This window comes from Elephas maximus, chromosome 11 (assembly GCF_024166365.1).
Source record: "Elephas maximus indicus isolate mEleMax1 chromosome 11, mEleMax1 primary haplotype, whole genome shotgun sequence".
In the NCBI taxonomy this organism is placed as follows: domain Eukaryota; kingdom Metazoa; phylum Chordata; class Mammalia; order Proboscidea; family Elephantidae; genus Elephas; species Elephas maximus.
In genome coordinates, this window is record NC_064829.1 from 20,310,421 (window position 1) to 20,326,003 (window position 15,583).

Consider the following 15,583-nt stretch of genomic DNA (forward strand, 5'->3'; position numbering starts at 1 on the left):
AGAGAGCTCACACTTCCCGACTTCAAAGCTTCTGCAATCAAAATGGTGTGGTACTGGCATAAAAACAGACATATACATCAATAGAATGGAATTAACAGTCCAGAAATAAATCCATACAACCATGGTCAATTGATTGCAATAAGGGGCCAAGACCATTCAACGGGGAAAAACAGTCTATTCATGGTGTTATAAATAGCGCTGGAACAAGTGGATCGCCACATGTAAAAGAATAAAGTTAGATCTTTACCTCACTCTACTTACAAAAATTAACTGAAATGGTTCAAAGACCTAAATTTAAGAGCTAAAACTATATAAAACTCTTAGAAGAAAGCGTAGTAGCAAAAACCATTTTGTAAATCATGTATCTGATAGGGTTTAATATCCAGAATATATAAAGAACTCTTAGAACTCAACAACAAAAAGACAAACCACACAATTAAAAAAAGGACAAAGGCCAAGCAGTCATCCAAGGCACAACAATTGGTCTCTATTCACCTCGAGCAATGGAGGAAGAGGAAGAGTTAGGGATAGGAGGATACGGAATGTGTGGATAACTGCCTCCGTGAACACCTGCCTCTTTTGCCAGGGGACCAGAAGAACTGGATGGTGCCTGGCCTCCATTACTGAACATTTTGATCAAAGATTCTACAGAAGAATCCTGATCAAAAACAGGGAAATGGGGAACAGAATTTCAAATTCTCATGGACTCCAGACTTTCTGGACCCGTGGAAGATGGATATACCCCTGAAACTACTGCCCTGAGATAATCTTTAAACCTTAAACCAAAAAATATCCCCTGAAATCATCTTAAAACCAAACAATAGCTTAGCTTCACTAGTGAAGCCTTGAGCATTATGCTCTTTTAAGAACTATCCATAAGGGATCAAATTGACAATAGCAATTTAAAAGATTAGATAGGAACCTTAGGGGGCAGTGAGTTTATTTTAATGGGGGAGGAACAACTCAGAAAAGGAGGGTGAAAATGTTTCCTCAACTCGAAGAATGTAATCCGTGTCACGTAGGAACTGTTGAATTGGTATATGTTTTGCTGTGTATATTCTCAACAACAGCAAAATAAAATTTAGGAAAAAAAAGAATAAAATGAGAAAAAGAAATAAAGAAGTTAAATATGTGAGTAAAGGTAAATTAATAAGTGAACAGTAGGTGAAAATGCGAAAAGAAAATAATAGGAAAAAAATGGGCAAGGGCTCCATGAACCACTGCTTCCTCTAACATGAGACCAAAAGAACTGGATGGTACCCAGCTACCATTACCAAATGTTTCAATAGGAGACACAACAGATGGATCCCAGCAGAAAGGAAAAAATGGGGAACAGAACTTAAAACTCCTAAAGAATCCAGTTTTGCTGGACTGAAGCTGGAGGAATCCCTGAGACTACTGCCCTGAAATACTCTTAAACCCTGAACCAAAACTATCCCCTGAAGCCATCTTTGAACTAAAAGATACTTCACTCGAAAAGTAAAGAATGTCACCCTCAAGTAAAGTGCACTTTTAAAAAAGTTATCTATATGAGATCGAAGGACAACAGTAATTCTAAAGCCTAAGTGAGTTTATAGAGAGCACTGAGTCTAAATTAAATTAGTGGGGGTGAAGGGGGTGAAACAAGGAGAGCAGAAATAAAGAGAAGTTGACACAATGTGAAAAATGTAACCAATGTCACTGACCGGTATGTGTAGAAATTGTTAAATGGGAGGGAGTTTTGATGTATTTTAATCAAAAGTAAAAAAAAAAGGGGGGGGCCAAAGGGTTTCAAGATACACAAATAGCCAACAAGCACATGAAAAGACACTCATTAGTTACTGTTGTTGTGTGCCGTCATGTTGATTCCGACTCATAGTGACTCCTAGGTATAACATACCCCGCCAAACTGAACACAGGTGTTCAGAAACTTGAACAAATATTCATAGCACCATTATTCACAATAGCCAAAGAGTAAAAACTACCCAAATGTCCGTCGGCAGATGAACAGATAAACAAAATACGGTATATTACTCAGCTATATAAAAAGGAATGAAGTACTAATACATGCTACAACATGCGTGAACCTTGAAAACATTATGCAACTCGAAAAAAAGTCAGATACAAAAGACCACATGCTGCATGATACCATCCATACCAACTATCCAGGACAGGCAAATCCATAGACAGAAAGCAGATGTGTGCTTGCCTGGGGCTGGAAGGAGGGAGGAACAGGGGTTGACCACTTAATCCACACAGGGCTTTCATCTCAGATGATGAAAATGTTCTCAACTAGATAGCAATGATGGTTGTACAACACCGTGAACTGTATATTTCAAAAATGGTTACAATGGTAAATTATGTTGTTTATTTTACCAAAATAGGAAAAAAGGGAGAGGGAGGATCATTTAAGGGAACTATCCCAAGTAGCAGGTGACATGGAAGGGGGCTGAGACTTGGTCCAGATCACTTCAGAAACCAGGCCTAAGACCAGCAATCATAATTTCTCCAAAACTGAATGAGATGTCTTATAAAGAATAAGAGAAAAAACAAATCCACTGTCAATGGACATGCTCAAGTAGGACCTGGAAAAGGGTTCTCGTACGGAGTAAAAACCTGGAAGCTCCTTCCAACTCTGAAATTTTGTAGCTCCATGTTCCTTCTACACAGTCCAGTCCCATGTAATCAAGCGGCTATGGCGCACACCTACGTACTCAAATCAGGAACAGTCAACATTACCAGAGAAAATCTCTGAAGGCGGCATCATGTTGGACAGTGACGTATCTAACTGAGCCCATCTCCTGCATCCTTATCACTAAAACACAATCGCTCTTCTTGCACAGCAGGTGATAGTTAGCTTGAGTTTAGGGGCCACGTTGCATGAAAAAATATATCTTTCTAACACTCGATCCAGACTCAGCCCAGGGACACAGCCGTGTTGCAAAAGGCAGGCAGAAGAACTTAAGAGTCACATCTTCCAGCTCCTTCCAGGGCGAGTGACTGCCATGTAGGTGTGCTGGAGGCATAATCACCTCTGGATTTTCTTGGCTGGCATTTCTCTCCCTTGCACCATAGATTTTCATACATAAGTGATTCAGAGAAATCCAAGGCTCCTCTAAAGCAGGTGCTGTGCTTTTATTACCATTTACAGACCCTGACATTCGGAATACATCCCCCAGTTCTACCTAATAAAGTCAGATCAAAACTCTAAATCTGATCTAGGAATGGCAAATAAATGCCCAAGCACTTTTATAGTTCCTCGGACACTGTGGTGGCTGGGAGCGGGGGCAGGAGTGTGGGTCCTGGCCTTTGGCAAAGCTCTTTCAGCTCCAGCTTCTACACCTAGAAAACAGGCTATTGTCTGTTTGTTGTGACTCTTAAAGAGATAATTATAGGTAACAGCACGACGCCTAGCACAAAGTAGGTATTCAATCATGCAACTGCAATGATGGTAATCATCTCTGACAAACATTAAGCACTTGCTGGGAATATTTAGTGCTCCTAAAAAGGAGACATTTAGCACCATTTTACAGGCTGTCAGTGGACAGGGTAGATATTAAAAACAAAATCAAAAAACCAGTTGCCACCAAGTTGATTTCAACTCACGATGACCCCACGTGTGTCAAAACAGACCTGTGCTCCATAGGTTTTCAGTGGCTGATTTTTCTGAAGTAGATTAACAGGACTTTCTTCAGAGGTGCCTCTGGGTAGACTCGAACCTCCAACCTTTCAGTTAGCAGATGAGCACGTTAACTATTTGCACCACCCAGGGACTCCTGAGTAGATACTGCTGTTGTTGGGTGCTATTGAGCTGATTTCAAATAGCATTCCATGTGACTGAGCAGAACTGCCCCCAAAGGATTTTCTTGGCTGTAATCTTTACAGTACTACCAGGTCCTTCTCCCACAGAGCCGCTAGGTGGGTTTGAACCGCTCTTTCAGTTAGCAGCCAAGCGCTTAACCTTTGTGCCACCAGGGCTTCTTCGAGTAGATCCAAAAAACCCATTGCCGTCAAGTTGATTCTGACTCATAGCGACCCTACAGGACAGAGCAGGACTGCCCCACAGAGTTTCCAAGGGGCGCCTGGAGGATTCGAACTTCCGACCCTTTGGTTAGCAGCTGTAGCACTTAACCACTACACCACCAGGGTTTCCACAAATAGAGACCCCAAACTCCAAATTTCTACTTTTCAAAAATGCTACTTAGGCAAATTATTTTGATCTGAAAGGCTTGAGCCAGTCAGAAAGCTCTACAACAACAAAAATGTCCTTTCTAAAAAGTATAAAGTACTTGTTTATTATACATTTTTAATTACAGAACAGAGAGCTTTCTCTCTTAAGTGATGCGCCTCTAAGTAAGGCCTGTTCCTCTATAGTTCATATATAAATAAAGGCCATGGCTATAATGTCAAATACCAAAAAAAAAAAAAAAAAGCAAACCTGTTGCCGTCGAGTCAATTCCGACTCACAGTAGGACGGAGTAGAACTGCTCCATAGGGTCTCCAAGCCCGTAAATCTTTACAGAAGCAGACTGCCACATCTCTCTCCCATGAAGCAGTTGGTAGCTTCGAACTGCTGACATTAGTTAGCAATCAGACGCTTAACCACCGCGCAAGTATGGCCCCTTGAACGTCAAATAAAAAACTAAAACCCACTGCTGTCGATTCCAAATCACAGCAACAGGTACTTACTGTTAAGGAAATTTATTACGTCGGCAGGTCTTACGAAGGAAAAAAACACACTTAGCATCCTAAAACAGACAAAAAATGGATCCTTATGATGTTGGACTAAGCATATTCCTTGACTTATGTTGATTAATAAGAAAGGCACACCAAGCTGACATGCTCAACTGTTGCGAAAAAAGCCACACCACAATACAGAGTCAAGTCAGAGTTCTTAATCCATCTGAACTATCTGATAGCTTTGCTGTCTCACAGTGAATACTATGTAAAATCACATTATCAAATTATGAGCTGATTTTATAAGTACATTAAATAGATTATGTTCAAATACCTATTAAGAGCTATTCACATTCTGGATACCACTCCTTTAGAATGAGTTAAACATCAAATCTCTAGTTCAGCTAGACACATCTAGCTTGTGAAGAGGAATAAATAACACATTATAATGCAGTGAACTGATTATCAGAAGCATCTCGGCCATCGTGCAATTCCAATCTGTTTATTCAGAGGTATAAAAAAATGTCTTTTAGGTAGCTTTCAATTCCAGATTATCCCTGAATGATGTTTATAATACCTTCTTTTCATTAAAAAAAAAAAAAAAAAAAAAACTTGCTACAGATTAAAAAACAGATGTTTAAATCAATACCCTCTGATCAATACCCCTTCTAGTATATTTCAGAAACAGTTAAGTGCAGGAATTCACTTGGTCACTAAAGAAGTTACTTGGTTATCCAGCATTGCTGTAACAGAAATACCACAAGTGGATGGCTTTAACAAAGGGAAATTTATTCTCTCACAGTTTAGGAGGCTAGAAGGCCAAATTCAGGGTGCCAGCTCCAGGGGAAGGCTTTCTCTCTCTGTTGGCTCTGGGGCAAGGTCCTTGTCATCAATCTTTCCCTGGTCTAGGAGCTTCTCAGGAAAAGGACCCCAGGTCTAAAGGACGCACTTCATTCCTGGCACTTTTTTCTTGGTGGTATGATGTCTCTCTCCTGCTTCTCTTTTTACATCTCAAAAGAGACTGACTCAAGATACAGCCTAATCCTGTAGACTGAGTCCTGCCTCATCAAAGTAACTACCCCAATCCTGCTTCATTAACATCACAGAGATTAGGATTTATACACACAGGACAATCATACCAGATCACAAAATGGTGAACCACCACACAATACTGGGAATCATGGTCTAGCCAAGTTGACACACATTTTGGGGGGGGGGTCATGATTCAATCCATAAAAGTACCATATGCCTATTCTTTTTCTTGCAGTAAAAACCACTATCTGCAACTTCAGAGTTTCTGAAGGCTGCTTTCCCCATCTTCTGTTTCTCCTCTTTGTCTACTGAAGCTTAAGTGATAACCACCAAAACCAAATATTTTTAAACCTAAATCTTGATATTCCTTCACTTTCAAATATTATTGATTACGCCTCTTAAACTTCTTAAATCCACATCTATTTAGAGCCTCAAAACTGTTATTTAAGATTTCTACTAAATTAACTATTAACCCAAAAATTTAAAAATCAAAACAACAGGAGAGAGTACATCAGACCACCAAAAAGTTTCCTCTACGGCCTTTCCGGCTCATTCTATCTTGAGCTCCTTCTGCACATCAACCTTAGACAGTCCCTCCCTCTCTCCCCTTCACAGCTATTTTAAAATCAACAAATCCTCTTTCCCCATGACCACACTCCAAAGGTGTCTGTATTTAAACATTCCTTCCTCCCCTCCTCAAATTCTACTTTTTCTCCTTGAATTCACCAAACCTTCAAGGCCAGCTTCTTACTACTTCCATTCAACCTGTCTCCATCTCTCCCCTACTGCGCCCCTTCGTTCAAAATTTACAGAAAGGAGGCGAACTGGTGTTATCCACAGGGAGGGTCTGAAAACTGAGGAGACTATTTATTCACTCTGACGCTGAATAACAGATAGAAGCCACAGGTAACTAGAGAGTAAATAACACAAATAACTCAGAAAATACAAAATAACGGAGCAATATTCACACAGAGTAATGAATGAGGTGTGCCCCTAAAGCTGAAGGTAATCAAGGAAAAGGAGTACTGAAGAAAATGACTAAATGTTTGGGGGTGTGGGGATGGTAGGGAGAAAACTGAATTGAAAGAACTGAGATGAGAAACTTAGATATGCCAAGACAGGTAAGAATGGATCACCTACTGTAGATTCCTGAACAGGAAACGTAAAAAAAAAAAAAAAAAAAAGTCAGAAGTTGAAAACAGCTTAGAATTTATATATCATTATTTAAATTTTATTTATACTCTACCTGGTTGAAAAAAAATAACTTGAGGCAGTTCAGACAAATACACATATTACAAAACAATACCAGTACAAAAAGAAAAAACATGAAATAAAGGCAACAGACTCACATTTTGCTCAGTTACTGTTCATGAAATTACCTATAGAAGTAAACATTTTCTAAACTGTTCAAATGTGCCCAAAAGGTCAGATAAAGGTAAGGTCGGGAAGGCACTCCACAGGCTACCCCCACATCACAAGGTGTGCTTTTCTGGGAGCCATGCTTCTCCTCCAAACAGAAGAAGGTAGAAAAGCCAGGTTGGGATAATTCAGGTTAAAAATATATGGTGCAGTGGTTGAACTGATTAACTGCTAACTGAAGGGTCAGCAGTTCAAATCCACCAGCCACTCCACAGGAGAAAGACGTAGCAGTCTGCTTCCCTAGACATTTATAGCCTTGGAAACCCTATGAGGTCGCTATGAGTTGGAGCTGAGTCAATGGCAATTGGTTTTGTTTGTTTTTATAGGTATATCTACACGCTGAGTAATAAAGTTCTAAATTCAAAGATTACAAAACTAGGTACCACATTCCTAAGGGAGCTTTTAAAAAAAATCACTTTCTGTGATCCCTTCCTTTTTTCCTAATACATTTACGTAGTATCTAAAATTATAATTTGACCTAAATAATCTAAGATTTAAAAGTTCACACTTCTAATATCATATAAACCACCTTAGTTTTCTGCTATAATCTCCTCGTACTGAAGGTAAAATACAGGTGGGGAAAGGCACCCATGGAGTAATGTAACATTGTCAGGCTTCACAAGTGAGACTAGCTCCTTTCTTTCTTTGTTACAGTTTTAACCTAATTTAAAAAAAAAAAAAAATTTAACAAATAGGATTGCTGAAATTTAGCATTCAGAGAATTTAGAGACAAAAGAACCTAAATTGTAGTTACTGAAACAAATTCGAAAAACAAAGGCATACTTTATCAACATTCTAACCTTAAAAGTCAGAAGGGATTTTATCTTGCATTGCAGCAGGGCTTATCTCCTAACTGATTCTTTTTTTTCCCCCTTTCCCTCCTCCTAGACGGAGAACTGAGAGCGGAATCATACAGTCGCACAACTTCAGAGCAGAGGCAGGGCCAAGCTTCCTCTCAAAGATCAGGAGGCAGGCCCACCAGGACAGCGGAGGCTGGAGCGGCCAGTGGATTCCAGCCCAGCACCTCCCCCCCCCACCGCCCCACAGGCTGCCCCAACCCCTCACAAGTCTGTCTTGGTGATGACAGGACCTTCCGTGTGCAAAGTGTTTACTGCAGTGCATCACCAATAGTGTGTTATAAACAACCAAGTGGATCCCAGAAGTCACAGTTGGCAACAAAGCCACCTAGACGGTCAACTTAGTATTCAAATGTCGAATTACCAAGAATAGCCATAAAGCTTACTGCTCTAGCCTATAACAGGTATCTTCTAACTCTTCTAAGTTTTAGTGAGACACAATTTATGTAAGACGCTGCCAACCAGAGGTTATGCCTACCAACTGGTGAGTTGTTTCATCATGAAGAAGACAAACGATTCATCAGGAGACTGGGGCTCAGCCAGAAGTACAACTTCCTTAGCACTGAAGGGTATTAGAGAGAGAGAAAAACAGGATTTCAAGATAAAGGTTCCAAATCACTACCTCACTGTGGACAAGTCAGTGTGCACACGTGTGCAGGTGCGCGCACACACACATCCACAGCCACTGGGGTCAGAGCAAAAATAAAGGATTTAAAATAAAGATGGACAGGTTCAAGTCCGGCTTTAAAAAACTTCCTCACTTAGGCTGCTAAATGCCTCAAGGAGGCAGGTGAATCTACCTAACAAGACAAAGCTTACCTGACCAAAACGAGCAATTTAAACTCTAATGACCGCCTACCGCTAAGTGGTTTTGCACTGATTATGTTGAGAAATATGTACACAAAGAAGTATATCCAGAAATAATAGCTGTTGACACAAAGAACCAAGCTATATTTAAACTAAACACTGCAAAATGTTCACTATAATGCTCATTAGCTTAAGTTAACCTTTCACTACCCCTAAACCATTGAAAAAATGAGCTCTTGTCAACGGCAACAGGTTGTTTGTTTTTATAGGTATATCTACACACTGAGTAATAAAGTTCTAAATTCAAAGATTACAAAACTAGGCACCACGTTCCGAATGGAGCTTTTGAAAAGATCACTTTCTATGATCCCTTCCTTTTTCCCTAATACATTTATATAGTATCTAAAACTATAATTTGACCTAAGTAATCTGAAAGTTCACACTTCTAATATCACATAAACCACCTTAGTTTCCTGCTATAATCTCCTTGTACAGAAGGCGAAAATACAGGTGGGGAAAGGCACCCGTGGGGTAATGGTTAGGCGCTCGACCTCTAACCCAAAGGTTGGCAGTTTGAACCCACCAGCGGCTCCACAGAAGAAAAGACCTGGCTATCTGCTCCTGTAAGATTACAGCTTAGGAAACACTACAGTGCAGTTCTACCGTCCTACAGGGTCACTACAAGTCGTAATCAACTTGCTGGCACACACCACCACCACCACTGAAAGCTCTATGGCGCACAATTCTCTGACACACAGTGGGGTCGCCTGAGTCAGTACCAACTAGAGGACACCCTTTTTTTTTATTTCATTTTTAATGTGTGGCACTGCCAGGATTATTCATCCAAAGCCACATACATTCAGGAAAATTGAGTGAACTCATTCAGGAAGTGGCTACAGGCTGTTTATATCACTGGAAAGGACAAACTGGCTGGCTAGCTGCCTGCCTGCCTTCAACAGACCACTACGGAGGCTCTGCTAAAGGCAGGCTCTGCCCAATTTGATTCCTATTGGCAGCCCTGGTGGTGCAGTAGTTAAGTGTTCCACCGCTAACTGAAATGTCAGTGGTTTGAGTCCACCAGCAGCTCATGGGAGAAAGAGGTGGCAGTCTGCTTCTGTAAACATTACAGCCTTAGAAACCCTATGGGGCAGTTCTACTGCGTCCTACTGGGTGGCTGTCAGACAAAATCGACTGCACGGCAGTGGTTTTGGTTTTGGTTTGGGCAGCTCCAAGGGTCTTGCCTTCAAGGGCTCAAGGTCCACTGTAGGGCACAGTTCAGTGAGTAACACAAGAATTACAATACAGGATGATGAGTACCTTTACTGCTACAAGAACATAGCAAAAAAAGACACCAAGTCCCAGCTAACCCTATTATTTGCTTAACAGTGACTTGACTGCAGTGTTCAATGGTTTTCAAATGCTCCCACTTCAGCGTTTTCTAAGCATAATGCTTCTCTGTTGATGCTCAATTGAACCATCCGGATATTAAAACAGAACTTGTCACTTCACATCTAGCACTCTCCAGCTGTCCCTAGTGGTGCAGTGGTTAAAGCCCTTGGCTGCTAACCAAAAGGTCGGCAGCTGGAACCCACCAGCCGCTCCTTGGGAACCCCTTGGGACAGTTCCACTCTGTCCTACAGAGTCGCTATGAGTTGGAATCGACTGGGCAGCAACAAGTTTGGTTTTGGTTTTACCAACGTTTGAGCATGGAGATACTTCAGTCTGATACACCACAGCCAGCTGCACACTCAGCTGGAGGGAAGAAGCTGCCCACTTCACCTGTGGCTTTGGACGATGCTTTTCTACGCTGACTTAGCATCAACTAAGGTTGATACTGACTGCCCTTCAGACAAAGGGCGCTGCACTGGGAGCGCAGGCACAAAGGCTAAGTCACCTGAGCGCAGCCCCTGCTGCTTGCTCAGGGCTCTGCCTCCTCCCCCCTTCAGCATCACCTGTCAGTTTTCATTCTTAAGCCACGGAGAACCAGTAAAACCAATCAAGCTATAAACTATCGTGGGACACTCAATAATTTGTAAATATTTCAAGATATATCTGACTTTGTACCGTCAAAACGTTGTAAGCTAGCCAGGCAAGTTTTAGTAAATAACAGTTACCCAGTCTCTCTACTGGGCAAAGAACTTCAATGGGTCCTCGGCTAACACCAAGACACCAAAAAAAAAAAAAAAAAAAACCTCGCTTCCGTCGAGTCGATTCCGACTCATAGCGACCCTACAGGACAAAGTAGAACTGGCCCAGAGAGTTTCCAAGGAGCGCCTGCCGGATTCGAACTGCTGACCTCTTGGTTAGCAGCCGTGGCACTTCACCACTACGCCAGCAGGGTTTCCTGACACCAAGATACTCTTCCCCAATTAAAAAAAAAAAAAAGGTTTAGAAAATAGGCCCCCAAAATGTACATTAAAAAATGAAGTCTACTAGCTTAAGTACTCCTTCAGAGCATTTTCAAATACTGAGAGTTCTTTCCGGTCCTGTTTTTCATACTTACACCTCCAAAATGTCATCCCAAATTTTCAATTACAATAGTCTAAATTTGTTCCTAACTGTAGAAAACGGTGACCTGCCGATGCTAAAAGTTGAGAAAGAAACCCTTAACGTAAACTGTTTATCCTACAAATTAACATCTGCGGGAGAAGGGGCTTTAGGGAGAAAAAAGCTACTCACGTACTCTCAACCCGGTCGACAAGCTGAAGGCGGAGGCGCCGGCCAAACCAACGGCCATACAGCGGCAACAGCAACTTCCCAGCCCTCGTCTCAATGCACATCACGTGCCGGCGCCCCCTCCCCCGCGGGCCGGGGCGGGACGCCGACGCGGCCTCAGCAGCGAACCGCGGCGGTCCGAGGCGGCGCTCCCCGGGTTCGAGCCTCCTCGCCGGAACCCGGGTACGGAGGCAGAGGGCCAACTTGACCATCGCCAGCTGCACCGAATCTTTTTTTTTTTTTTTTTTTTGCGGGGGGGGGGAATTCTCGTTCCCTCCGCCACAGAACCCCGCCGACCTCGCGCCCCCTCCCAGGCCCGCAGCCCCCACCCTCGGCGCCCCGGTTCCCCCCGCCCCAGCCCCGCAGCCCGTCCTGCGGCGCCCACAGCCGCGGTCTACGTGGCGCGGGGGCGGCGAGACTGGGGGCGAGCAGGGGTCACTCGGCCCGGAGGGCCCCGGCCTCCGCAGGACAACCGAGCGCAGCGCCCGCGCGCAGCTGGGACCCCGCGGTCCGCGCAGAAACCCGAGGCCCGCCCGAGGGAAGCCGGCGGGAGCGGGGACCGCGGCTCGGCGCCCGCTCACCTGCGGGGACTCCGCTGCCGGCCCGCGCCGGTGCCCGCGGGCGGCTGAGTGGACGCGGCGGCTGGACGGCGGCGGCGAGCGGCGGCCGGCGAAGAAGGGTCCGCGGGCTGAGGGGGCGGTGCCGGCCGAGGGCGCGCGCTGGACCCGGGCCCCCGCCGCCGCCGCCGCTGCCTGGGGAGGCGCCTGGGCCGCAGGCGAGCCGGGCGGCCCTCATGAATGGGACGCGGCGGCGGCCGGGCAGCGGGCGGACTGGAGCGCAGGCCCCGCCCCGGTGGAAGGGCGGGCGGCCGCGGCCACGTGACGCCGCGCGCTCCGCCGCCCCCTCCCGGCCGAGCAGCGGCAGCCGCGGAGGAGCGCAAGGTCGGGGGCCGCTCGCCGCCTGCTCGCTCGGCGTCTCCTGCGTTCCTGAGCCTAGACCTCCGGCCTCTGAGGAGCGGAGGCACAGGGTCCTTTTGTGCTTGGGCAATCGGAGCGTTACTTAAGAAAAAAAAAAAAAAGTTTCGTCTGGTCTCCATGGTAACAGTGAGGCGTGTCACGTGGAACTTAGACTCCAGTTGCAAAAAAAGAATATTAAAGTGCAAAAAAGGCTTACGGCATTAATGTTTTATAATCCACTTTCAGCCAATAGCGCATCTGCCTGTTTGGTTATTTCTCTCCAAAATCTTATTACATCCCCGCTTTCAAAAATATACTTCAAGAAAAGGATTGCCGGTCCTGTATATAATTGTGGCATCTTTTTACATTCTGTTCTATTACTTTATGAATGTAAGTGCAGGTATTACTTCCAAATTCCAGTAATTTCTCAGCACGCATTATAATTCTGTACCCGTTGCCGTTGAGTCGACTGGAATCATAGTGACCCTATAGGACACAGTAGAACTGTCCCATAGGGTTTATAAGGAGCGGCTGGTGGATTCGAACTGCCAGTAGCTGAGCTCTTAACCACGAAGCCAACAAGGTTCCTCGCATTATTATGTGCATGGTAATTTACATAGCCTTGAAGGTATTGAAATAGGCATTTATATAAAGCTCGTCTGGGATGAGCCCAACCCATGGATTACCATGGAGAGAGTCAATTCTGACTTGAGCCCAGTCACAGCAAAATTTCCTGCCATAAATGGAGTATGGGGTGACTGAGCTGTTTTGAGACAGGCCCCAGCCTCCTCCCTCTCACGCTGAAGAAATCGAGCAACGACTTCCTCATAAAAGTTCCTTCTGCCTTTCTCTAAAATTCGACAGGGGGTTTGCCCCATCCCTGATCGAGGCCCTATGGAGATGTGTAGTTTTCCTGGCCCAAGCAATCCGGGACTTGTCCTCTTTTCAATGCCATCAAGTGAAATTAATTTTTAAAAAGAGAAGCCCCTGAGCTGGGTCTCATCCTTCCTCTCATTCCAAAGCATTTTACTTTATTATGGAGAAATGGAAATAAAGCAAGAAAAAGAACTTGATCCTCAGTCTTTTCAACAATAAAATGGAAATAGTAATGCCCTTTTCCATCATTTTGAGGATTGTATGTGCTTACCTATGTACGAAGTGCCTAATTTAGCTCTGTGTCTGGAACCTGAAACAGGCTCAGTCACTGTTTGCTTTTATTTCTCGCTTCCATTTTTCCCACTTAGACTTTTGTTTCTCTCAGGCTGTCTTTACTACCTCCTGCCTTAAAAATATCCTGCTGAACTTCCTTCCTTCCTTTCAGGAAATCCTAGACAACTCTCCCTTCCTCCAAACATCCTTAGGTTTGATGCCTCACTGCATGATTAGTTCACATTTCTAGTATTTTTCTTATTCTGAGTGTCTACTTAACTTGCGCCACCACTTAAATAAAGTAGGGACTCATTGTTTGATGCATGGTATCTCTTTACTTCCTGTCTTTGACTCCTGGGATGTGCGTGGGGAGCCATCCAATTCCCACCTACTCCACTGGAATGTGAGAGGAAGGTGACTCTTCTTCACCTGTAGTCTGACCTCACCACCTTCCAACTCCGTGGAGAAGAACCTCACTCCATTCATTGTCCCTTCTTCCTCAACTCTTATCTGGATTCATCAGCAGATAGCAGGCTCAGGCCTCTCCCTCCAGCCATTTAAAAAAAAAAAAAAAAAGAAGCCTTCCTTGTCTCTGTTTTCCTCAGGCCATTGACTTATCTCATAGCTTCCATATCAGCCAAACTACTTTGAAAAAGGAGTATTCTTCTTCACTGCTCTCTTGTTCCTGCCCGAAACTGTTCTACCTAAGGTCACCAAAGACCTTCTGGTTGCTAAACAGAATGGATCTCATTTAGGTCCTATTACTCATGATCTCTGTAAGGTAAGATGCTATTGACCAATATTTCTTTCTTGAAACTTCCTCTTGCTCTCATCAGGCAGAATTCCTCTGAGATCCACATGCCTGAGCTCAGTGGCTTTAGACCTCACCACCAGCATGGCTCATCAAACCAAACTAAACCAATCCTGCTGCCATCAAGTCGATTCTGACTCATAGAGACCCTATAGGACAGAGTAGAATGGCCCTATAGGGTTTCCAAGGCTATAAATCTTTATGGAAGTAGACTGCCACATCCTTCTCCCACAGAGTGGCTGGTGGGTTTGAACCACCCACATTTTGGTTGGCAGTTGAGCGCTTTAACCAGTGCACCACCAGGGCTCGTATGGCCTACAGTCACATCAAATTCAGGCTTATTATCTTTGCTTCTGCACACCTGCTCCTCCTGAATCTCCTCATATCCTGGTTAATGACACTGACATCCATTTTGTCATCTTAGCCAGAAACCCAGGAAGGATCTTCATTTTCCCTCTACTCCCGTTCCACGTTCAGTCGTTGCTCCTTTTAAAGCTCTGTGTGATCTGTCCGCTCCTCTCCAAAATTACCGTATTGCCCCCTTCAGGGTCCTCCACAGTTGCACAACTCTTTGACCTCACCCCTGCCTGCTATCAGGCCCTCACCATCCCTCTTGTGGTCCATTGCAGGCATCTCCTGCCTTCCAGTTCTGCAGAGTTTGACACCCACTCCACTGAATTGCAGACCTGACCATGGCACAGTTATTGGCAATTCCCTAGCATGGCACCTAGGGTGATCTCTTGGTCTGCAATTTTACCTCCTGCTCCTTCTAACTGGCACCATATGCTTAAGCCATTCCTTTTCCAACAGGATAATTTTTTTTTTTTTAATGGTACGTGTTTCTGTTTGCATTCTCTCCCCTTCCTCCCCTTTAGAGGATGCACCCAGGCTTTCTTTTATTTTTATTTATTTATTTTATTGTTATAAAGGTATATACAAGACATTTGCCAATTCAAGACTTTTCACATGTAGAGTTTAATGACACTAATTACATTAATCACGTTGTGCAACCCTCACCAATACCCGTTGCCAAATTTTCTATCACATAAACAGAAACTCAGTGCTTCCTAAACAATGCTTCCCCTTTTTCTCCTTCCTGCTGCTCCAGATAACCAATAATGAACTTTGGCCTGTACACATTTGGCACCCGGACTTTCTGCTTCTTCCTCTCAAGGAAGTTT

General features: G+C 44.0%; 1 protein-coding gene across 6 annotated transcripts in view; it reads right to left on the reverse strand.

Annotated features, from left to right (window-relative positions):
• LPIN2 (lipin 2) overlaps positions 1 to 12,152 on the reverse strand; it is a 108,134-nt gene extending 95,982 nt beyond the window's left edge. The window contains exons 1-2 of one of the 6 annotated variants that reach the window (XM_049901062.1): positions 11,451 to 11,483; positions 8,443 to 8,526 (exon numbers count right to left, since the gene is read on the reverse strand). Coding sequence is in view for 1 of the 6 variants with exons in the window: in XM_049901059.1 (XP_049757016.1) it covers positions 11,455 to 11,508 (54 nt within the window). In the remaining 5 variants the exon portion in view is untranslated. Of the gene's footprint in view, positions 1 to 8,442; positions 11,739 to 12,067 lie in introns of those variants that run through there. The other 5 variants (XM_049901063.1, XM_049901064.1, XM_049901059.1 and 2 more) reach the window with 5 other exon arrangements.
• Positions 12,153 to 15,583: the final 3,431 nt, after the last annotated feature.